Here is a 23,252-nt window from a genome sequence, read left to right on the forward strand (position 1 = left end):
TCACTTTTGGATCAATCTGTGTTGCGTTCAGAGGTTTGGTATGTTTGATGCAGTTTATAATAAAAACTATTCCCCAAGACCTTCCTCTGGTTATATACACACACAAAACAAATAATGAAAAGAACTGAGGGAAACACAGGAGTGCTTGGAAAGAAAGCAAGAGACTGGCTTTAGAATTGCAAACTGGAGATATATTCTCCCTTATACTGCCATTCTCCAGAGTTAGCCCCCTCGAGAGATTATAGTTGGAATGCCTCAAGGCATTGTCAAATGTGAAAAGTGAAAAGAAAGTGAGAGTCACTCAGTCATGTCCGACTCTTTGCGACCCCAGGGACGGTACAGTCCATGGAATTCTCCAGGCTAGAATACTGGAGTGGGGAGACTGTATCAAATGTATGGCGTTATATTTCAACAATTTGGTATGGTGTATTTAGGAGCAAGAAACTGAGGTTTTAGATTAGAATCTGTGTTTTAGGACCCTTGGGAGTTAGTGACAGACACCTGATTCTAACTAGCTTAAACACCAGCAGGGTTTACTGGGAGCACGTTGAGAGGGGTGCCCACAGAAATGGGAACGGGGTAACTGAGGTCCCGCTGTTACTCTCGATCTCTGCCTCACATCTTGCTTCTCCCTGAGGATCAGAGTCATGCAGACTATTCCACAGAGCTGGATACCCGACTGATGACAGTTCTGGGCTCATGATTCAAGAGGAAGGGGTGAGCAGATTCTCTCCCAAGCTTTGACCTGAAACATTCCAGGGATGGACTTGGACAGGCTCTCCTTCGGACACCAGGCTCACCTCGAACCAGTCTGTGGCCAGGAAGGTGGTGGCTAAGACTGATGTGAGGCCACCTCTGGGATAGGTTAGGAGTGGGGTGGGACCTTCAAGATGAGGAGCCCCACTGCAGCCACACTGTTGGGGTTGGGGAGGGGAAACAGCTTTCTTAAGAAAGGGGGAACAACGCTGGACCTGTCATAGCCCGGATGTCCACCAGTCTCTTCCGCTAACCTGAGCCGTGACTTCTGATCCAAACTGAATCTCAGCTCATCTATTTGAAGAGTAAGATGTGCGGATGAAGCATCTCTGTGGTTCTTTTCCAGCTCAAACACATGCTTTTGCTGAAAAATCACATGTCCGTCTCATTCTTTTTTAACTTGCATGAGAATTAAACATCTCTGTTAAAGACCGGGAATCGTGATTCCACACATTAACTAGGAGAGGGAAACAGAACTATTTAAAGAATGTCTTTCCTCTGAGGACTGTTTAGAAGGTGCAGCATATCCCTGCAGTTACTGTTTCACCCCCAGAACACAGATACAAATATCTACCTACCCTTTTCCCACGGCGCACTTTATCTCCCTAAGGAGGCTCTGATTGTGGCAGAAGGCGCCTGGGGGCTGAGTGGGGAGCATGGCTTTCTCTCAGTGACAGCTGGCCACGGAGGGCAATGCAGCTGACATTTGGCCCCAGACATCTCTCCACTGGTAGCAGTTGGACTGAACACCCTTGAAATGCAGCTGCAACCAGCTCTCTGTATACTCAAGGGGCCAGCTGGCTGACTCCAGCGACCTCTAATCACTCCTTATTGTCACTCTATGTGTAAGGAAGTGCACGCAATTCACATCTAGTCCCTGATTGTAAGTGGACGCCATTAATTTCTGACTTTCCCAATTGCTAGAGTCATAAATTTTTCCCATCAAAACTATCAGGGTCTAGGTAGGAGGAAGAGGAGGAAAAAAAGGAAAACAAAACAAAACAAAACAAAACTATCAAGATTTCATGCATGTCTTCTCCCATTTCCCCTGGCCCTTTTTTCCCTGAGTTATGCTGTCTCTCTTTCCCTAGTGTGAGCCATAGATATTCAATTAGACTAGTATTTTTTCTGTTAATCACACCAAGACTTTTGAACTCAGCCAGAGATGAGGGTTGAATCAGATAGTCCCAAGTAACCACTATGTGGAGAAAGGTGGATTTAAGGATAGAATCAAGAGGAAAACTTATTGGAATTTCCCTGATGGTCCAATGGTTAAGACTCCATGCTTCCAACACAGGGGGCATAGGTTTGATCCCTGGCCAGGGAACTGGGAAACTAAGCTGCCCTCCCCTCCACCACACACACACAGAATAGAACCTTATTTTGAATTTTGCTTCCTACTTTGCCCTTAGAACCTCTTTGGTGAGGATGGCCCTCCCAAGACGCTGGGCAGGGACCAAGGCGGTCTGTGGGTGAGCTTCTTTCCCTTTGTCCCTCCAGACCCACTCTCCATCCTGGTGTGGATGGGTCGCCTCAATATGCTTTGCACTCCCTCTATTCCAGGTGGACCTGGGCAACGGGGGGCTCCAGCAGGGGACTGGAGGGAAGGATGAGAACACGGTCAAGGAGTTTAAGCTGCAGCTCCCTCTGTGGGAGGTCAGCTCCACTGGCTGCCTCCCTTGATGGGTGGGTGACCCTCTCAAGGTGGCCTGTTCTTCCCACCTCTGCTTTCTCTCCTGCATCCTTGTGGGTTGAGGGAGAGGTGGTGTCAGTTCCGAGGCTATTAACCTGGGTTCCTTCTACCTCTTGAGGTTTTCTCCTGTGTGCACTCTCCGTCTTTGTTATCTGTCCCTTTATAAAGAAACCCTCCCCATATTTTTGGAATTTGACTGCCGCTCCCTTAGGGAGTAGACAATTTTGCAGCCAACTTTAGCTGAAAAAGAATCTCAATGCTGAACCGACAGTATTCAGTCCAATATATTAACCAGCACTGCAATTTTCACTCCAGGATGAGTCAGCCTCCTCCCCCAAGGGGGAATGTGCAGGGGGTCCTGCCTCTAGTGGGGAAAGGGCATGGGACCAACTCCTCTCTCTTACCCCTCGTCCACAGCCTGTTGACTCCATTCCTAGACTGAAATGGGGGACAGAGAGGACAGACCAGTCTCACCTGAACTGATTCTGTCATAACCGGGTTCTGCACCCTCTGGCCCGGCATGGTTAGAACCCATTCTCTCTCCTGGCCCCTCAAGACTGCCAGCACCCTAGTCCCCAGCTACACAACCCCTGATTGGGACGGTCTCCCCTCTGGCTGGTGCTCCCCTCAGTCCTGGTTCTCCAGGGGGCCTTTCACATGTGGCTGCCCCCTCCTCTCATCCTTTCAGGTTATCTTCCTGGGCAGCACTGAAATTCTGGGCGACCCTCCCGTCGGTAAAGTTCGTGTCTAGTTGGCAGTCTGATCTGGCTCACTTTGTTATGCTACTTCAAACAGCTCAATGGCTGGATCGTCCTGCCAGCCACTGTGTCTGCAAACCCATAGGGGACACACAGGCTCTGGGAATGGTTCCCTGAAGTTTTCTCTCAACAAACTGAAACAAGGGGAGAGATACCCTCCACCTCCTCTGTTGGGGGAGAGGACTGGAACTCACAACCCAGCCAGTCTCCAAAGAAATGCCCGTGGATTCATGTCTGTTGCCACTTTCTCCAGCCTCTGATATTCCCCGGATGCGGGAGGAGGTTTAAGGGAGGGAGGGAATTAGTTCTCCAATAGCCTCTCTGCAGATGCCTCTGGAGTGAGGGGTGGCGGTGGGGTGTGGGGGTGAAAGAAGCAATTGGTCTCATACACTCAGGCAGGCCATCTTTACCTCATCTTGGAGGATCAGTTTTAACAGACTGTAATGGACTGTTACACATGCTCTTGTTGTTTCGTCGCAAAGTTGTATCCAACTCTTTTGCAATCCCATGGGCTGTAGCCCGCCAGCCTCCTCTGTCCACGGGGACTCTCCAGGCAAGAAGACTGGAGGGGGTTGCCATTCCCCTCTCCAGGAGAGCTTCCAGTCCCAGGGATCGAACCCAGGTTTCCTGCATTGCAGGCAGATTCTTTAGCACTGAGCCACCTGGTAATGTAAGTTTTGAACTGCTAATAAAAAGAAACAAAACAGTTCAAATTGGCTTCCATAATAAAGATAATTTATTGGTTTGCATAACTGAAAAAGTCCAGGAATCAAGTGCTCTGTTTCTCTGTAATTCTCTCAGCTCTGTCCATCTCAGTATTTCTAAGGTGGCTGCCCTACAGCCCTGGTGTATGCTTCCTTGTTCATATCCAGGGAACAAACAGGATCTCTCTTCCCTCAACTGCTGAACAAGTCTTGAGATTCACTCTGATTGGACGAAATTTGACTACATAGGCTAAGTTCTTATCCCAAGTCAATCCTACCACTGGATGAGTATGACGCGCTGATTGGCTTAAGTCTGGGCTAGAAGCCATCCCAGCTCAATCTCTGTGGGAGAGAGATGGGTCATCCTGATTGGGTGAAACCTCTGGGGACCCATTCCTGGAGTTGGCGATGAAGGTAGTGGAGGTGATGACTCTTAGACTCAGCCTTATCCACATGTCCTCGTTGTGTAACTAAGAGAAGGGTGGGAAGGGTTATTCAGGAAGCAACTACACCCACCCAGTCCAAGGTCAGTTTACTCAAGCAACTCTTTTGTCCCAAGGTCATCCTGCTCAAGTATCTCTTTGGTCCCTGCATAAAATATGATTTTGTGGGTATCTAAATATTTTATATTCATAATACAAACATACTCGTGACTTTAAAAGGCATTCATTCTGCTTTTCCCTGGAGAAGGGATGGCTACCCACTCCAGTGTTTTTGCTGGCGAATCCCATGGACAGAGGAGCCTAGAGTGGGCTATAGTCAATGGGGTTGCAAAGAGTTGGACAAGACTGAGCAACTAACACTTTTGCTTTGGGATGACTTTGCCACTAGACATGGTCCATTATATTTTTAATGCCCTACAAAAATGTTTTAAACTTTTAAGTCAAAGAAAATACTTTAAAATATATTTCTATGTGTATTTTTATAGCAATACAGTTGTAAAATATTATTATTGTTATTTACTTTTTAAAAGTTTTGGAAATTTAAATGGAGGCATGGGCCCAGCAAGGCACATGGACTGGTGTCCCTAGGATGAGGAAGACAAGTTCCTAGGACCCGTCAAAGTCACTAGGCAGCCCTGCTCGGCATTCCTTCTTTACTGTGCTATCCCACCACAGTATTTAGTGTTGCTAATAGGAATTGCAGGCATGAAATTAAAAGACACTTGCCCCTTGGAAGAAAAGCTATGACAAACCTAGACAGCACATTAAAAAGCAGAGGTAATACTTTGCTGATAAAGGTCCGTCTAGTCAAAGCTATGGTTTTCCCAGTAGTCATGTATGGATGTGAGAGTTGGACTATAAAGAAAGCTGACCACTGAAGAATTGATGCTTTTGAACTGCAGTGTTGGAGAAGACTCTTGAGAATCCCTTGGACTGCAAGGAGGTCAAACCAGTCCATCCTAAAGGAAATCAGTTCTGAATATTCATTGGAAGGACTGATACTGAAGCTGAAACTCTAATACTTTGGCCACCTGATGGGAAGAACTGATTCACTGGAAAAGACCCTGATGCTGGGAAAGATTGAAGGCAGGAGGAGAAGGTGACAACAGAGGATGAGATGGTTGGATGGCATCATCGACTCAATGGACATGAGTCTGAGTAAACTCTGGGAGTTCGTGATGGACATGGAAGCCTGGCATGCTGCAGTTCATGGGGTCTCAAAGAGTTGGACACGACTGAGTGATTGAACTGAACTGAACAGGAACTTAAAGTCTGAATCAAAGAGATCATCCTTTGAACTCCAAGGTTACTACCCACTTACTTGTACCAGAGATACCGAGCTTGAAAATAGTAGTCCTGGGAAATCAAGCCTGCCTCCACAAAAGAAGCAGCGGAGGGAAGGCAATTCATTCTATGGGTGAAATAAAAACCTAAAATATTCAAAGCATTTTCTTCTACTTGGAGGCTAATGAACATGGGCACAGTCTGCTAACATATTTTCATGCATATTATGTCATGATCCCCATAACAACCTAACTCACTTAATCCACAAAGAATTCGATTCTGGGAAGGCAAGTATAACCTTCCAGTTTCCTACGTAATTATACCTCCAGGAAGGGTAGGTCAGCTGAAGGCTTTTGACTCCAAAGCTTTTGCCTTACTGCTAGTGCCCAGAGGCAATAAAATTGGAAGTCAATTTTTTTTGAAAAATAGTTTATCTGACCATGCAAAGTGGGCAGTGACTTAGGGCACACCCAAAGAGTTCTAAGAGCAGACCAGGGCCTTGGGGGTAACTTTCTTCCCAGACATGCTGCAAGGTTGTCCATAATGCAGGTCCATTCCCCACCAGGTTTTCCCGTCCTAATCTGTGGTGCTTTAAGGTCAGAGGCCGGCTTCGGGGCAGCTGAGGAAGACTAACCACCCACAACGGAGGCTTGCTTGATGCATGGGGCCACTGGCTCCCAGATCCAGACAGCAGAGGCACTTCTATGCTTTTTAGCATCACCGCTGCTGCCCACACCGCCTCTCCAGCCTGTCCTTGCAGTGCTAGTCTGAGTGATCTGGGGCCCTCTCCAGGGTATTAGAGCAATAACAATCCACAAACGAAACATGCATTGGGGTACTTCCCCAGCAACCCCTGCTTTCTCCACTTCCAGGACATTAGGCAGACAAACTAAACCCCTGCAAAAGGGGAGGTGTCTCTACTGACAGCATCTGCATCACCCAGGAACTTGTTAAGCAAATTCTCAGGCCCATCCTCACCTACTGATTGAGAATCTGTGAAGGTGGTGTGAACAAAGAGTGTTGCCTGCCAGTATCAGGAAACAAAGGATGTTTTGACCATCAAGCCATCAGTGGCCTCCCTGAGTTCAATAAGCCCATTGAAAAAGCACTACATTCATTAACTTGAGATGTCTACGCGTGAGCTAAATCCCCTCAGTCGTGTCACACCCTTTGCCATCCTATGTGCTGTAGGCCACCAGGCTCCTCTGTCCATGGGATTCTCTAGGCAAGAATACTGGAGTGTGTTGCCGTGCCCTCCTCCAGGGGGTCTTCCGCACCCACTGAATCCGTGTCTCTTCCATCTACTGCACTGGCAAGCGGGTTCTTTACCACTAGAGCCACCTGAGAAGCCATGGTTTTCTTTACTTAATGCTAACTGCGAAGGGCTGTAGCCTCTCGGGAGGGAAGGAGGCCTTCGAAAGGAGGGCTATGCCCCAGCTCCCCGATTTCTGGGTGGTGTATGGGCGGCATAGTCTTTAGCAACCATTGCCAAGGTTGCTCTAGTTCAGTTCAGTTGCTCAGTCGTGTCCGACTCTTTGCGACCCCATGGACTGTAGCCCACCAGGCTCCTCTCTCCAGGGCATTCTCCAGGCCTGTCAGGCCACCAACTCCTGAAGTTTACTCAAACTCATGTCCATTGAGTCAGTGATGCCATCCAACCATCTCATCCTCTGTCGTCCCCTTCTCTGAAGGGGAAGCGCCGAAGAATTGATACTTTTGAACTGTGGTGTTGGAGAAGACTCTTCAGAGTCCCTTGGACTGCAAGAAGATCCAACCAGTCCATGCTAAGAGAAATCAGTCCTGAATATTCATTTGAAGGACTGATGCTGAAGCTGAAACTCCAATCCTTTGGTCACCTAATGCGAAGAGCTGACTCATCAAAAAAACCCTGATGCTGGGAAAGATTGAAGGCAGGAGAAGGTTGCTCTAAGGGGTTTCTAATTGTTTGGAGGGCACAACTTTCTCAAACACGTCCCTACCCTCCTTTGTAAGAGGCTGATTTACAGCCTTTCCATTTCTTGAAGGCGGAAACCCGACCCAGGTGCCTGGACACCGCAGCTAGTCCCTGCCTCCACTGCGAGCATGCGCGCTATCAGGCTGCCCTCCGACCCCGCCTCCCTCAGGCCCCGCCCTCTTAGTCCTCCACCGCTTCGCCCCGCCCCGCGCACGCCCAGGGCCGGTTTTTTTCCTCCCGTGATGCTCCGCGGCGCGGGCGATTTGTAGCTAATGGAGGGCTCTTTGTCCCCGGAAGGATGTTCCGCTACAAGCTGTACGTTTGGCCACAGGGGCGAAAGGGAAGACTCCTCTCTGTTAGGCAGGCGGCTCTCGGAAGACTCGAGCCGCCACCAGCTGCTGCAGGAGTGGGCGAACATGTGGAGCTCCATGAGCGGAGACGCCTCGGTGGCCTGCTCTGAAAGGACGCGGCGCGAGGAGGCTGCGGAGCCGGCGGAGGGGCACAGGCCGCTGGTGTTTCTGTGCTCGCGCTGCCGGCGACCGCTGGGAGACTCGCTGAGCTGGGTGGCGAACCAGGAAGACACCAACTGCATCTTGCTGCGCTGTCAGTTCGGGCTGGGTCGGGTGGTGGGACTTAGGACTAAGGGTTGCCTTCTTCCTGGTGTGCGGCACCTGGGCGGCCCCCGAAGAGGCGGGGGTGTTTTGGAGCAACTCAGGGTCTTTAAAAGCAGAAAAATCTGAGAGGCTGAGCTGTTCCAGAAAAGAGGTAGGAGGAGAGTCATCCCTGCATCTTGGGCTTACGCGTGGAAGTCCTTTTCTGGGGTCCCCCATCCCAGAAGAGCAATGGGTGAATCAACAACGTCGCGGGCATGACTTAGGGGGAAAAAAAAGTCAACCAACCAGGTTGTAAGCATTTAAGGTGTAGCTACTCTGTGTTATTCCTCATAGAAATTAGTGGGCTCTGTTCATCGGTAGGTAATATTGTTAATTGTTTATTTAGGAAATTAAGCTTTTCAGCGGCCTGCTTCCTGCAGGGGATGTCAGGATTGATTTTTCAGATCCTAATAGTTGTATCAGCGGACGCCTTTAGTCTGAAGTGTTAACTTCAGAGTTGACGAATCATAATGCTGTTATAAAATTGAAGGAGGCTTGCAATAAAAGCACTAACAACCCTCACCAAATTGGGGAGGAAGGAGGATGTGGTAAAAGGGTGAAGAAGGTCAGAGCTGTGGCTTTTAATACTGATTCTACCAGTTACCTGTATGTTTCCCCAGTTTCTTTGTTTTGCTGTTTTCATAGCACTTATTTAGGGAAGTGGTTCACTGAGTTATCACTTAAGTTTTCTGAGTTACCACTGAGTGGTTTTCTGAGTTAATGTAAAAATGACTGTTCTTTTTGAACTTGTGGTTTTCAAGATTAAATTTCTGCTATATTTGAATTCTGTAAATATTTTTAGTGGCAGAAATTCACCACCAATTTATTGACATTTGTGGAAAGTTTTCCTTCCTGGGATGTATTGGGAAGAAAGAAGGAGAGCAGTGTCCACCTGTTACCTGAAACTTTTTGAAGTCTGTTTTCCTTAAGGATGCACTTAACAATAATTGCTGAATCCTTTTCAGTTGTTAAACATAAGCCTAAGAACATACATTTCCCATAGTAATTCATTGAGATTAATCTTTCACATCTATTAAAATCAAACAATGCAGAAGGGTGTAAAAGTAAAAAGGACTTGTCCCCAAATCTTATCCCCGATCCTGACACTCTCAAGGCCCCAGAGTTCAACATGCTTTATTCTCATTCATACGTCCAGATACTCTCCATGCATATATGAGCATGTTTAAACATACATTTTTTTGGAATTCCCTAACCATATAAATTTTCAAAAACACCCGTGGGATAATGTTTATACTGTTAAGCATCCTTACCTTTTTATTCTACATCTATATTCTGAGTATTTTTCCATGTTAGTGCATATAGGCATGCTGCTGCTGCTGCTAAGTCACTTCAGTCGTGTCCGACTCTGTGCGACCCCATAGACGGCAGCCCACCAGGCTCCGCCATCCCTGGGATTCTCCAGGCAAGAACACTGGAGTGGGTTGCCATTTCCTTCTCCATGCATGAAAGGGAAGTCACTGAGTCGGGCATAATTCACAGTTTTGGCAGCTGCCTCTTGTACCTCACCTGCGTAGGTGATGGTCCTCAACTGCGTGGGTTTGAATCCTGGTCTTGCACTTACTAGCTGTGTCTTGGGGCAAGCTACATAGCCTCTCTCTGCTTCAGTTTTCTCCTCTGTAGACTTGAGTATAATACTTACATGCGGTTATTAGGAGGACTAAGCGAGTTAGTGTGTGTCCTGTGCTGAGAAGAAATAGGAAGTGCCACTAAAGTGGCATCCTTAACGGAGATGCTGTTCATCCTCCCAGTCTGCCCTCGCTGCTTTAGAACCACATGTATGTATCTGGGTTGAGATTTTGCTACAGTCCGAGGGCCTTTGTAGGCTGTCATAATTGAGAATCTTAATCTTTATTCTAAAAATGAAAACGAGAGTCTATTTTAGTGAATGCGGCGTTTAAGCTGGGGAGTGATAGGACTCAGGTTTTTCTTTGGAGGATGCACTGGGGAGAAGAATAAGCACGGAAGTGGGGAGGTCAGTCCGGGGCCAGCACAGCTGCTCAGGGAGGGGAGGTGGCGGTGGTGTGGGGCTGGGCTGAGGGTCATGAGGTAGAACGGACAGGACTTCTCAGAGGAGTGTCTGAAGGGGAGCAGGGTAAGGAGATGATGAGTGTAGGGTGACACCGATTTCTGATCTGAGCGGTGGGCGGATGGGAGTGGGGTTTACTGAGTTAAGGTAGACTGTAGAGGAGGTGAACTCAAGAGTCTGTTCTGATGTCCTCCTCCATGTCCCTCCACCTTTGCTATGCCCTGAATTTGGATGCTCTGGGCATATTTCCTGTTGCTTCGAGGGTTCGGCTGTGACCCCTGTTCAAGTTGTGGTCTCGAAGATGCGGGGCTGGGTTCCTGTGGCCCCTCTCCGCTGCTGCCGAGTCGCTGCAGTCGTGTCCGACTCTGCGCGACCCCATAGACGGCAGCCCACCAGGCTCCGCCGCCCCTGGGATTCTCCAGGCAGGAACACTGGAGTGGGCTGCCATTTCCTTCTCCAGTGTATGAAAGTGAAAAGGGAAGGTGAAGTCACTCAGTTGTGTCTGACTCTTCGCTACCCCATGGACTGCAGCCCACCAGGCTCCGCCGCCCCTGGGATTCTCCAGGCAAGAACACTGGAGTGGGCTGCCATTGCCTTCTCTCTGCTGCTTATAGGGAAATGAGCTCTGTATTTGAGACTTGGAAATGTATGCCCAGACTTGTGGCCTGCTGGAGAAGGAAATGGCAGCCCACTCCAGTACTCTTGCCTGGAACATCCCATGGATGGCGGAGCCTGGTAGGCTGCCATCCATGGGGTCGGAAAGAGTCGGACACGACTGAGCAACCTCACTCACTCATTCTGGGTTAACGCCTGTTTCACTGTGTTTGGTGGGTATTCTTGATAGTCTGTGATGTGAGGTTCTGATTGTTCCAAGTTTCACCGTCAATTGAATTTTTTCTTCCCTGATTGTTCTAAGTTTTACCATCAATTGAATTTTTTCTTCCTAATTTTATTCATTTTGTTAATTTCAGTGTTTTCTGGGAAGGGAAGGAAATAACTCTTATTCTGCTATGTTTTTCCAGAAGACCCTGTACCCTTAGTTTTAAACCACTGTGTGTGTGTGACTTTTGGGCCTTTGTTTTTTTTCTGGCTTTCTGAGTTCTAAAATTAAAGTTGAATTAGAAGCTCTGTAAATACCTGCATGTGTCTTATATCAAACCACATTAATACTCTGTTGTTACGTCTTTCCAGGTGTTACCTGTAATGTTTCTGTGAATGAGGAACAGATGCTATCCAAACGTAAACATGATAATTGTTGGTGAGTAAAGCTATATCTATATGAGTATGTATGTTTTCATTTTTTTTTAATAAAAATATTTGAAAAGATCATAAGCAGTAAAATTTGGGATAAAACTTTTTTCATGATGTGTGTGTGTGTGTGTGTGCTTAGTTGCTCAGTCATGTCTGACTCTTTGCAACCCCAAGGACTGTAGCCCTCCAGGCTCTTCTGGAGGAGGATTCCGTGGGGGTTCTCCAGGCAACAGGCCTGGAGTGGGTTGCCATGCCCTCCTTCAGGAGCTTCCCAAGCCAGGAATCGAAACCAGGTCTCCTGCATTTCAGGTGGATTCTTCACAGTCTGAGCCACTAGGGAAGCCCTTTTTCATGGTGATATCAAATCAGTCATTGTGCATGCTTAGTTACTTCAGTCGTGTCTGACTCTTTGCAGGCCTGTGGACTGTAGCCCGCCAGGCTCCTCTGTCCATGGGCTTCTCCAGGCAAGGATACTGCTATGGGTTACTGTGTCCTCCTCCAGGGGATCTTGCTGACCCAGGGATCGAGCCCACGTCTCTTACATCTGCATTGGCAGGTGGTTTCCTGAGTGACAGTGGGCGCCTTTAGATTTAAGATGGAAGAGTTTCTAAACTTCTCAAGGCCTGTTCCAACACTTCCATTTTGGGTGTTTTGCTTGGACCTGAAGGTCATTGAAAATAAAAACAGGAAAAGAAAGTATCTTTATCGTGGACTCTCTGAGCCAAAGAACGCTCTAGAGAAATGCTCCCTACTTTCCGTGCCGTAGCTCCCATAGACAATGCTGATGCGGCACATACAGACATGTGGCCCACTGCGGTAAAGACAGGCGGCACACCCGGCGGCACGGGCTCCAGCTGCCCCAGGCCCTGTTTTATCTCTCCACGTGTTGAAGGGGTCACTATCCTGCGCTACCTGCCACCGTCTACTGCAAGCAGCATCCTCAGCACACTAAATGGGAAGCTCTGCTTTGAAGAATTGTTGCCCAAAAGCTGTCTTGCTGATGCATGTGAATAAGTGGGACACAAGCAATTCAACAGAAATGAAAAATCATATATTAAAATTTTATTTTTTATTTATTTTAATATTTATCTATTTGGCCCCACAGGGTCTTCATGGTGGCTCTTGGGATCTTTGCTCTTTGGTTGTGGACTCTTTAGTGTGCAAACTCTTAGTTGTGGCACGTGGGATCTAGTTCCCTGATCCCCAGGGATCAAACCTGGGCCCCCTGCATTGGGGAGCTCAGAGTCTCAGCCGCTGGACCACCAGGGAAGTCCCTATTTTTTTTTTTTTTAATTTTAAAACATTGGTTTTTCATTTCTAGTAATGTTAGAGTGTCCTACTCAAATAAAAGTATATTTTCATTTAAAAAATTACTCTCTTTAAGGAGAATTTAAAGTCATAATAGGACAGGTGGCGTGTGAATGTAACAGAAATTGTACTGCTGGCATGCTGGTGGTAACAATTTGGATCCAGCCTTGGATCATTTCTCCCTTTATTGATGAAGAAAATGAGGCCTGGGGAGGTTTACAGCCTCACCAAGGACATAGGCCGTTAGCAGGAGCTAATGATGGTGCTTTGCTGTCCCTTTGCTTCCTGCAGAGTGTCCTCCAGTTGCAGTCATTCTGATGTCAGCTTACAGCTTTGCTGTCGTGCACTTGATATTTTTCATTACATTGACTCTGAGTTTTTATTTGTTTGTTTTAAAAGGAATCTGTATGACTGCCGTGAATGTATCAATTGCTGTTGAGTGAGTGAGTGAGTAAAGTCGCTCACTCGTGTCTGACTCTTTGCGACCCCATGGACGGTAGCCTACCAGGCTCCACCATCCGTGGGATTTTCCAGGCAAGAATACTGGAGTGGGCTGCCATTTCCTTCTCCAGCGGATCTTCCCAAACCAGGGATTGAACCCGGGTCTCCGGCATTGCAGACAGATGCTTTACCGTCTGAGCCACAAGTCTGCGCATGTCAAAAGTAACTGTGACGATAATTACAGTGGAAATAAATGTTATTAAATTCTAGCTGAGATACCCCTGGCTGGCTGGTTCTGAGCCTGAGGTCTGTCCTCTTACAGTTAAAAGATTTGCAGCTGTGACATACACATTAAAGACCTCTAGCACCAGGCTGAGACTTTTCTGTCCTTCATAATCAAGATTTATAGAGAACTGATAAGGGAATCGACTCTTGCTCTGAACCAGTGTTGTGAGTTCTGCTCGCTTGTATCACCTGAACCCCATCCTTTATGCCAAACTATAGCTCATGGGCCAAGCGCCTGTTTTTATACACATGTTTTTATTGGAGCACAGGTCATTCAGTTATGTGTTATCTGTGGTGGCTTCCATGCCACAGTGGTAGAGACAAGTAGTTGCAGTAGACTCCACGTGGCCTGCAAGCCTGAAATATTTGTTCTCTGACTCATCACAGAAAAAAAATCTGCCTATCCCTGCCCCAGGGCATTAATGATCCTTGGTGGACAATGTGACATTTAAAGAACATGTACGATCTTTTTGCCTTATTTCAGAATTTTAGTTAATTTTTAATACCAGATTGAGGCGTTTACATTCTAGAAAAGCAGCATCTTCTTAGTATATTCTCATCTTCTTTATTGTTTTTCTGAATTTTTATTTATTTTTGTCTGTGCTCCGTCTTCATTGCTGTGCATGGGCTTTCTCTAGTTCTGGCGAGCTGGGACTGCTCTCTAGCTGGCGGTGTTCGAACTTCTCATTGCGGTGGCTTAGTTGTGGAGCATGGGCCCTAGGAGCTCGGGCTTCAGCAGTTGTGGTGCACAGGCTTAGTTGCTCCACGGCATGTGGAATCTTCCTGGGCTAGGGATCGAACCCTTGTCCCCTGCATTGGCAGGTGGATTCTTATCCATTGTACCACCAAGGAAATCCAGCATACTCTCTGCTTTGTCTGTCACTTGTGTGCATGCTGTCTGTCACTGGATACTGAAGGCAGTGTGACCTGGAGGTGCTTTCAAATGTAAGCATCTTACTATCATTTTTTTTTCCTTTTTATACATAGGACCTAGTAGGGTCAGGATAACATACTTCAGCAACTTAAACGTTTAGGTGTTTACAGATCTCAGCGACGGGGTTTTTGTGGTAAGCAGTCACTAAAGGGCGACGTTTCTTGTTGCAGCATCCTGCAGACTTTGTACTGCACAGGTTGTTCGCTCAGCCTCGGCTACCTGTACAGGTGCACACCCAAGGATCTAGACTGCAAGAGGGACATGTTCTGCCTTAGTGTTGAAGCCATTGAAAGGTATGTTTGAGGCATACATGAATAGCTCATCACTGAATTCTCAGAAAGTTGTTTGCAGACAAATTGGTATGAAAACTTGGAGACTAAACATTGTTTGGTTAAAATATGTTTTTAAATAATAATTTCTGACCCTAAAGCAAGTGATTTTTGTTGTTGTTTGGACCTGATTTATTTGCTGTTGGAAAAGTCTGTCATGCTAAATTGTAGAAGAAAGCCCTGTGAGAACATTTTGCAGAGTAAAAATTTGCTGTTTTTCTTAATTAAATTTAGTTTAGTAGGATTTTTTTTAAAGCAATTGTGTGTATCAATATATTTTGTCCATTTTATTTTTTCCTCTAGTTTTTAGTCTAGTATAATAACTTGAAGAAATAGGAATTTCAGAAATGGTCGGGAAAGAAGTCCCTTTGTTCTGGAAAAGTAGAAATGCAAAGTCCAGCTATTTCCTAGAGGACTGTAAATAACTGCCTGCTGTTTTGAGAGATGCAAGGAAGTACCTTCATTTTTCAAGACTTTTAAAAGGTGTTTGGAGACAACGTGAATTAGGGTCTGATGACATATATCTTACTGACCCTTTAGTTCATTAACCTTTTAAAATTGGAAACAAAATTAATTGACCCCAATGTCTTTTCACTTATCCTGGAAATGATGTAACTCTCAAGACTTTAGAGATTGTTGTTTAGTAGCTCAGTCGTGTCCAACTCTTTATCACCCCATAAACTGTAGCCCTCCAGGCTCTTTAGTCCATGAGATTCTCCAAGCAAGAATACTGGAGTGGGTTGCCGTTTCCTTCTCCAGGGGATCTTCCTGACCCAGGGTTCGAACCCGTATCTCCTGCATTGGTGGGTGGGTTCTTACCGCTGAGCCACCAGTTAGAGAGGTTTTCTTAGAGATGCCTAGGAAACCTTAAATATCAAGAAAGAAGAACAAAAGTGCCTACACTTTCATTACTTGAAGTATGTTGTCACTTTGTTGAATTTCTTAGATTTTCTCTTTAAAAAAATTTAGAATAGTATTCTTTTTATTATAATTTTACATTTAATTATTTTTTGATTACTACAGTTTTACCACCATCTTTGAAACTAGACAAGTTTGGATCAAAATTGTGAAATCTGCAAACTTTTTACAGCCTTTAACACACGAGAATAATGTAGCAAGTACTGCTCATTGCTGTAAAGCATGCAGGCCCGCCTGGGGAGAGATCAGATCTGATTTGGTTTTAATATGTAAATAGAAGACTCATGCCCAAACAACTGCTCCCTTAATCTCCATGGGAATTTTACCAAGACTTGTGAAAATTATGTGGGGGAGAGGACAAGTATGAACGACATAAAATCTTAAAGTAGGGTTGGTACAGAACTTTAAAAACGATGCATATCTGTATTTCTGCACGGAGGATCCTAGTATCGAAGCTGTTCTTTCCCCAATAGTTGAATTTAAGGAAAAGTTACCTCATAGGGCAGAATTTAAATGACAGGGAACCAGGTGTGTTTTAGAAATGGATGCCCTCCGTAATGTTTATTTACAGCATTATAAATTAATCAGTGCCATTTAATTTTCCCCATCTCATTTTTCTTTTCTAAATAAGATGTTAACTGCCTTCTGTAATTTTTCCTTTGGTGACATTTTTTAGAAGTTTAATCAATTAATCTTGGGTTTCCAACAGAAGACTGTTTATATTTAACAGACGTGACATACTGAAGTTGTTACACGTGGTAAAAGACTTCTAAAGAAATACAAACGAATGAAGGGTTTATGTTTTGTTTTTTTTTTTGAGAAATAACAGCACCTTCTCCACTGTTTAGGTTTATTTGGTTGCCAGAGCTGGGCTTGTTTTCTTTCATTGCTAGGCCAGTTGTATTTTCAAATTGTAGCATGTCATCCGGAGAAGGCGATGGCACCCCACTCCAGGACTCTTGCCTGGAAAATCCCATGGATGGAGGAGCCTGGTGGGCTGCAGTCCATGGGGTCGCTAAGAGTCGGACACGACTTCACGACTTCACTTTCATTTTCACTTTCATGCATTGGAGAAGGAAATGGCAACCCACTCCAGTGTTCTTGCCTGGAGACTCCCAGGGACGGGGGAGCGTGGTGGGGTGCCGTCTGTGGGGTCTCACAGAGTCGGACACGACTGAAGCGACTTAGCAGCAGCATGTCATCACCTCAGAGAGCAGAGCAAAACATGAGTTATAAAATAACTGTTGAAGTTGCCGAAATCTAGGTAATCAACAATTGATGCTACAGATTACATACTAAAAATCAAAACTTGAAAATGCACATGTTCTTGAAAAGTTATATAAAACAGTGGCTTCTTCAGGATCTTTTAAAACTTCAAAATGTTACTGTTGTACCACCCAGCTTACTAAAGAGCCAGTTTTATTCCCAATAATGAAATATAGCATTGAGAAATATGTAGAGCTCTTGGACAAAGCTGTTATGGAGAATAACATGATTTCATGTAGTTCAGCTTCCTGTGTAGGTTTCTATTAACAAAAGTAATTGTTTTATGTGTTTACTCGGTACTAATATATACTTCAACATACTTTGAGTTTTAATGTTATCAATATAAACTTTATATTTACTCCCTTCTCATATTTTAACTTTGTATTGTACTGTACTTCAGTTATGTTTTAGGGTCATCTGAAAAGCAAATTGTGTCAGAAGACAAAGAGCTTTTTAATCTTGAAAGTAGAGTTGAAATAGAAAAATCTCTAAAGGAGGTAATTTTGTTCTGCACTTTTTGTATCTTTGTATAAACAACTTCCAGTCAATGACCAAGTGCTGCTCCATGAATAATTCTTAATTGTGTCTTCTCTTTTGATCTTAGCATTCATGGTGAGAGAGTGCTTATTTTATTTCAGTTGTTAGTAAAGTTGATTTACTGGGAACCAAACTACAAATTAAGCCAAAACTTTATGGAAAAAATTATAAAGACATTCCATGCTAAATCAAAGCAATATGTATTCTAAAACTATTAAAATAGAAATATATCTTTAAATCAGTATTTGATTTGATTTGATTTTCATGGTGAAAACAGCCTTGTTTTTGAATGTTAACATCCTGTCACAGGCAAGATAGTGGTGAATAAATGTAAAAGCTATGGATCAGAGGTTGAGAGCTACTATTAATAGGCTTATGTCTTATTTAAATAGAATTCCATTAAATAAACACAGATATGTATAATGTATAACATAGCAGAAATTATATTAATGATCAACATTTAAATCATATTTAACCATATATGATTTTAATCATATGTATTTTTTTCTATTTTTTCCATTTGATAGATGGAAGATGTTTTGAAAGCCTTGCAAACAAAGCTTTGGGAGGTCGAATCAAAGCTGTCCTTTACCAGTTGTAAAAGCTGAATTGGTTCCAAGGCCCACATTCTGCAGTCCTCTGCTGATGGAGAGTTCTTTCATATGTAGCAATTCTTGTTATAATATATTTCACTTAGAACTGAAAGAGTTGGAAACAGTCATGTACATTGTATCCTCTTGTACTGATCAGCTGGTCCCATGAGAAGAACTGTAGAACTTTTCTGGCTGTGTTTGATGGTAAAGAGGTGATTGTTTCCTAAACTCCAGTTTTAAAGTCATGATAATTGCTGGAATTTAAGAGTTGTTGTTTTGATAACAAACTGCTATAATTTTTTGAATGGTTTTCTCCTCTGTACTGGATTCGTTATTTTTTATTTCCTATTTTTAAACTATTTTTCACTTTTAATAGTTTGGGCATTGTTTAATATTGAGTGCTTAGAAAATCTTAGAGGTGTTTCCATCTACTGTGTGGTTGAATCTTCTTTGAAAACTAATGAATACAGCTTTCTGGAGAAACTGGTCAGTTAAATTATTTGTCAAAACTCTGAAACCTTGCACAAGAGTAGATTAGCTTGTATTCTGTTGGTGGTTGGATTCCGTCTGGTCTTGTTTATTTACTCCTGTGTGCTTGCTTAGCCGCTCAGTCGTGTCGGACTTTGCAGCCCTGTGGACGGTAGCCCTCCAGGCTGCTCTGTCCATGGGGTTTTACAGGCAAGATTGCTGGAGTAGGGTGCCGTTTCCTTCTCCAGGAATCAAACCTGTGTCTGCTGCATTGCAGGGGGATGCTTTACCTACTGAGCCGTCAGGGAAGCCCTTGTTAACTACCGTATGCCCCGTAATCTGGCAGCATAGTCACCAAGGAGAGCAGTAATCATTCCCAAGGGTGGGATTCTGGGAGAACTTCCAGTTTTCATAATGTAAGACTTCTAGTAAGCGCTTGTTATTTTTATAATGAGGGGGAAAATAAAGATGAAAGCAAAGTGCTTTACAATTGAGTTTTATGAAACAGTTGTTTAAATGAGCTCAGAAATCCTGCTGTCATTAAATACCACACATTTACTGGGCATGGCAGTGTAAGGGGTCCTGGTCAGGACTCTAAAGGTAACCCCAAATTTCCCCAGCTTCTACTGTTTTTGAGTATAAATGAGGCCACCTAACATTAGTATTCAGCGTGTTTGAGTAACTTAACTCAATTTCTGCTCAGAACCTCCCTAATTGTTTCTGAGAATACCTCAAGTTGTCATGGCAAAAGGTCCTAAGTCAGATTGACTTGATCATTGATCATTCACAATTACTAAGTTCTTTTTGAGAGATTGTCCGCAGCCTCTAATCGTCTGAAGTCAGTGAGCTGTCCAGGTCTCTTCTCAACACCTGCTGGCAATAGTCACCCTGCCTCAGTAAGCTTGATGGCGTCCCCAGGGTCTGTCATTGTAGGTGTTTCGGTGGCGCTTGTGTGAAAGTTCATTTAGAACAGATGGGAGAGTTATTTTCACCGAGAGATTCCGCTGACTTTCTAGTCAGCACGGGTGACTGTTCCCCACTCACTTTCAGGGCCATTCCAGTTTGGCCCCTTAATTCCTTTTACCCTGTTCATCCTGGGCTACAATTTCGGGCCAATCCATACACCTTGAAAACGACTCATTTCTCCAATGCAGAGTAATTTCTAATATCCAGCAGTGCTAACCAAGCCTCTCTTGTGGTTCAGGAAATAAACAGCCCAAGTGCCTTTGTGGCAGTTTGGGCCTTTGGTTAGCATTTCCCTGTACCCTCTGTGTGTTTGGAGTTTTATTTCCAGTGAGCGTCCTTCAGACGAAGTTAGCTTAAACCATGTGGGTGGAGAGCTCACACACAGTTATCACACAGTCTTTGTTGAAGCATCTGAAAGCAAATCCCAGGAAACAGTCGTGTCTCCGTGTAAGGCACAGTTTGTGTCTCTGGCCTCTGTGATGTTGCTGAAAGAGTGGGCTTACTGTCACCGTGGGGAAGAGAGCTCTGAGGCTCCCACACTGCCTTCTCGACGGGTCCATGTGGGACAGCCTCGTCCTCCGCAGGCTGCCCTGTGGCGCTTTGGAGGAGGGCCCGTCCTCACACTCTGGGTCAGCCTCTGCTGAAACCAACCACCCATTTCTCTGAAGCCTAGTGACTTCAGGCTTAGAGACTTTTTAGGCTCTGCCTGAGGGCTCATTGGTGTGCTGTTTGTTTGACTTGCCCTATGTAGCCACCCACATACTAAAATTGACAATCAGGCCTGGTTCCTACTCCTTGTGACTGTGTGCTATTGTTTCTGGTTACCATTGCCCATGAGCAGGAGTGAGGATCCTGGAGCAAGAAGCATTCCAGCCTGAACTGTACAGGACCCCAACAAAGAGACTTCAGATAGGATCTAACCAGAATTTGTTTCTTCAGCCAATCCTCGTGAAAGGGTGCTCCCCAGTTCTTTAGGGAGAACCTCTGGAAACTAGTATAGAGCCTATTTATAGACTGTTGTGAATGCATGTGTGCAGAACGTGGTCTTCATCCCAGAGTGTGGGTTCTGCTCTTCTCATCAAGCTCTCCTGTTATGTTCACAAGTTTCCAATCTTGCGAGGCTGCGACGGCTATTGCTTGTGTAGGATAGAGGTCTAGACGGAGTATGTCCTACCCGGGTGATTCTAGTCAGGCTTGGGGCGTTAAAAATGGGCAAAGTGAGAGGGCCTCCTTGCAGAGTTGGGTCTAGGTGTTCAGGAGGAACTACTTGAGAGGAGCCGTGATGAGCAGCGTGATGAGCTTTTGAGGGAATCTTGGGGGTGGTCAACCCCTGGCCAGAGTCCCCCGCTTCAACTGCTCTATTAGCCTTGTGACCTGGGGCAAGTCTTTTATCCATTTTGAGCCTCTGTTTTCTTATCTGTAGAATGAGCTATGATAACCTGCTTTTCTTGCGTCACAGATAAAGTAATGCTTATGATGGTACTTTGAAAGCAGTAAAGCATCACAAAAATAAATGACAAAGGTGTAGCCTTGTTTAATTTGATCTGATTCAGTGTTCTCGTCAGTCTTACTTCTAGTCGGATTGTTTGGATGTCCTGGTGCCTCAGAGGCAAAGAATCTGCCTGCAGTGCAGGAGATCCGCGTTTGACCCCTGGGTCGGGAAGATCCCCTGGAGAAGGGAAAGTCCACCCACTCCAGTATTCATGCCTGGAGAATTCCACAGACAGAGGAGCCTGGTGGGCTACAGCCCATGGGGATCGGAAAGAGTCAGATGCAACTGAGCAACTAATTCAAAAGAAAAAAAAAATCTGAACCACCATATTTAAAATAAATACAGTGACACTGGATTAAGTTCATCCTCTAATTACAAACACACGAACACTGTAGAAAGTCTGAAAAGTGAACGAAGCACAAAGAGCAAAATAAAACCCACACGCAATTTCACCACTGCTCTGTGGAGCTTCATTCTTGTTGTCATTTTATGTACAAATTTAGAATTGTTCAGGACATACTGTTTTTACTAAAAATATTTCATAAACATTTCTGCGTCATTAAACGTTCTTTTGTAACCCGATTTTTAATGACTACCTAGGATGAAGCATCTATTTTCAAACTTGTTTAAATGTGATCCTTTGGTGTGAAATTCGTACTTTGAACTCTGGGAGATGGTGATGAACAGGGAGGCCTGGCATGCTGCGATTCATGGGGTCGCAAAGAGTCGGACACGACTGAGCGACTGAACTGAACTGAACACCTTAGTTTACTTGTCAAGTAGGAGAGAGGCATGAAAGAAGTCTTCATCCAGCCGTCTCTTTGTCTAACTGCAGGGTGCACAGGAGCAGCCAGCCAATGGTTAAAATTTCAGGAATTTGTGAACTGGCTGTTCAATCCTTGGCAATTTCAAACTGGCCAGGATTAGGAGCACAGATGCAAGCAAGAGGAACACTCCAAGTATTGGGAATGAGCAGGACCAAAGGTGACAAGATCCCTAAAATTTAGTCTTGAGAATTAGCAATGAAATCAAAACACACACCGTCGTGGGGACTCTCCCTCCAAGATCCTGACTTCCTAGTCTTCTTGACTCAGGTCGACACTGCCAGAGGAAAGCAGGGTGTGGACAGAGCCCAGATAAATTCTGGCCCCTGGCAGGTTCTGATTCCATGCACCCAGGTGGCACTAGTTGTAAAGAGCCCTCCTGCCAGTGGAAGAGATGTTAGAGAGGTGGGTTCAGCCCCTGGGTGGGGAAGATCCCCTGGAGAAGGAAATGGCCACCCACTCCAGGATTCTTTCCTGGAGAAGCCACGGGGAGAGGAGCTTGGCAGGCCACAGCCCATGGGGTCACAAAGACTCAGCTAATATTGCATGTAGGAGTATTTATACCAGAGAAACCTGCAATTGCTAAAAGGCAGGATTATTTCCAGAGAGCCGCTTTCCCGAAGTATTACTGTATATTTTGAACCTCCCTCTCTGCTGTTTGACTTGAAGTTTGAGAAGAGAATTGACTTCTGTATTCGGCACTTGGAAGACCAAGTCCTGAGAGCTCTTCATCTAATAAATATTAAATGAAACACTATCTTTTGGACTTTAGTGATTGGACTGTCAAGGTCTTCACCTCTTCCGAGGAAAAAAGCAAAATACCTTAAGTGACTTAAGATGACATATAAATGGTGACTGTTACATCTGTTTTTGTTCTTCCTGAATTAAGATAAATAACTGGACAGTTGCTTGCCTGTGAACAAGCAGAGATAGTTCATCTGCAATCACTTTTGAACTGAGGGACAACATTTACTGTTTAGCCCAGACATGTTCTGGATACCGATGGTTAATTTTGTTTAGTGAGAACTAAGTTCGGTCTAGAGGATGTTTTATTATCCAGGCCTCTGTTCACGATGGTCCAAGTGCAGTCAAGGCCAATCTGCATAACTGTAGTCTCTGGAGTGCTTACACTTGTCTAAAATCTTGTTCTACTAATCTGGGAGGCAGTGTGAAGTGAGGGGATCTGAGGAAGTGATGTACTGGAGTCTGGAGTTTTATTGGCCCAAATGTGATTTCAAAGAGAACTGGCCTCATTTCATTCAGAATTAGCTCCTACTGACCTCTGCGAACTTGACAGAATTAAATTAACTCTGTAACTTTTTCCCCCTAAACAATTACTACCATGGTT

The 23,252-nt window shown here is 44.9% G+C and overlaps 1 protein-coding gene across 1 annotated transcript; it reads left to right on the plus strand.

Moving 5' to 3' along the window:
- Nucleotides 1–7,864: 7,864 nt before the first annotated feature.
- Nucleotides 7,865–18,169, plus strand: MIS18A (MIS18 kinetochore protein A). Its single transcript, XM_052649513.1, has 5 exons — nucleotides 7,865–8,195; nucleotides 11,484–11,550; nucleotides 14,682–14,804; nucleotides 17,425–17,521; nucleotides 18,089–18,169. The coding sequence occupies exons 1-5, from the start codon at nucleotides 7,865–7,867 to the stop codon at nucleotides 18,167–18,169; spliced, it is 699 nt and encodes a 232-aa protein (XP_052505473.1).
- The last annotated feature ends 5,083 nt before the right edge of the window (nucleotides 18,170–23,252 follow it).

This window comes from Budorcas taxicolor, chromosome 1 (genome assembly GCF_023091745.1).
Source record: "Budorcas taxicolor isolate Tak-1 chromosome 1, Takin1.1, whole genome shotgun sequence".
NCBI lineage: Eukaryota > Metazoa > Chordata > Mammalia > Artiodactyla > Bovidae > Budorcas > Budorcas taxicolor.

Bases quoted from the DNA above. Each gene is read 5' to 3' on its own strand.
- MIS18A (XM_052649513.1), top strand. From the start codon at position 7,865: ATGGAGGGCTCTTTGTCCCCGGAAGGATGTTCCGCTACAAGCTGTACG. The intron at 8,196-11,483 runs GTCAGTTCGGGC...ACGTCTTTCCAG, and splicing joins CAACTGCATCTTGCTGCGCT to GTGTTACCTGTAATGTTTCT. The intron at 17,522-18,088 runs GTAATTTTGTTC...TCCATTTGATAG, and splicing joins TAGAAAAATCTCTAAAGGAG to ATGGAAGATGTTTTGAAAGC.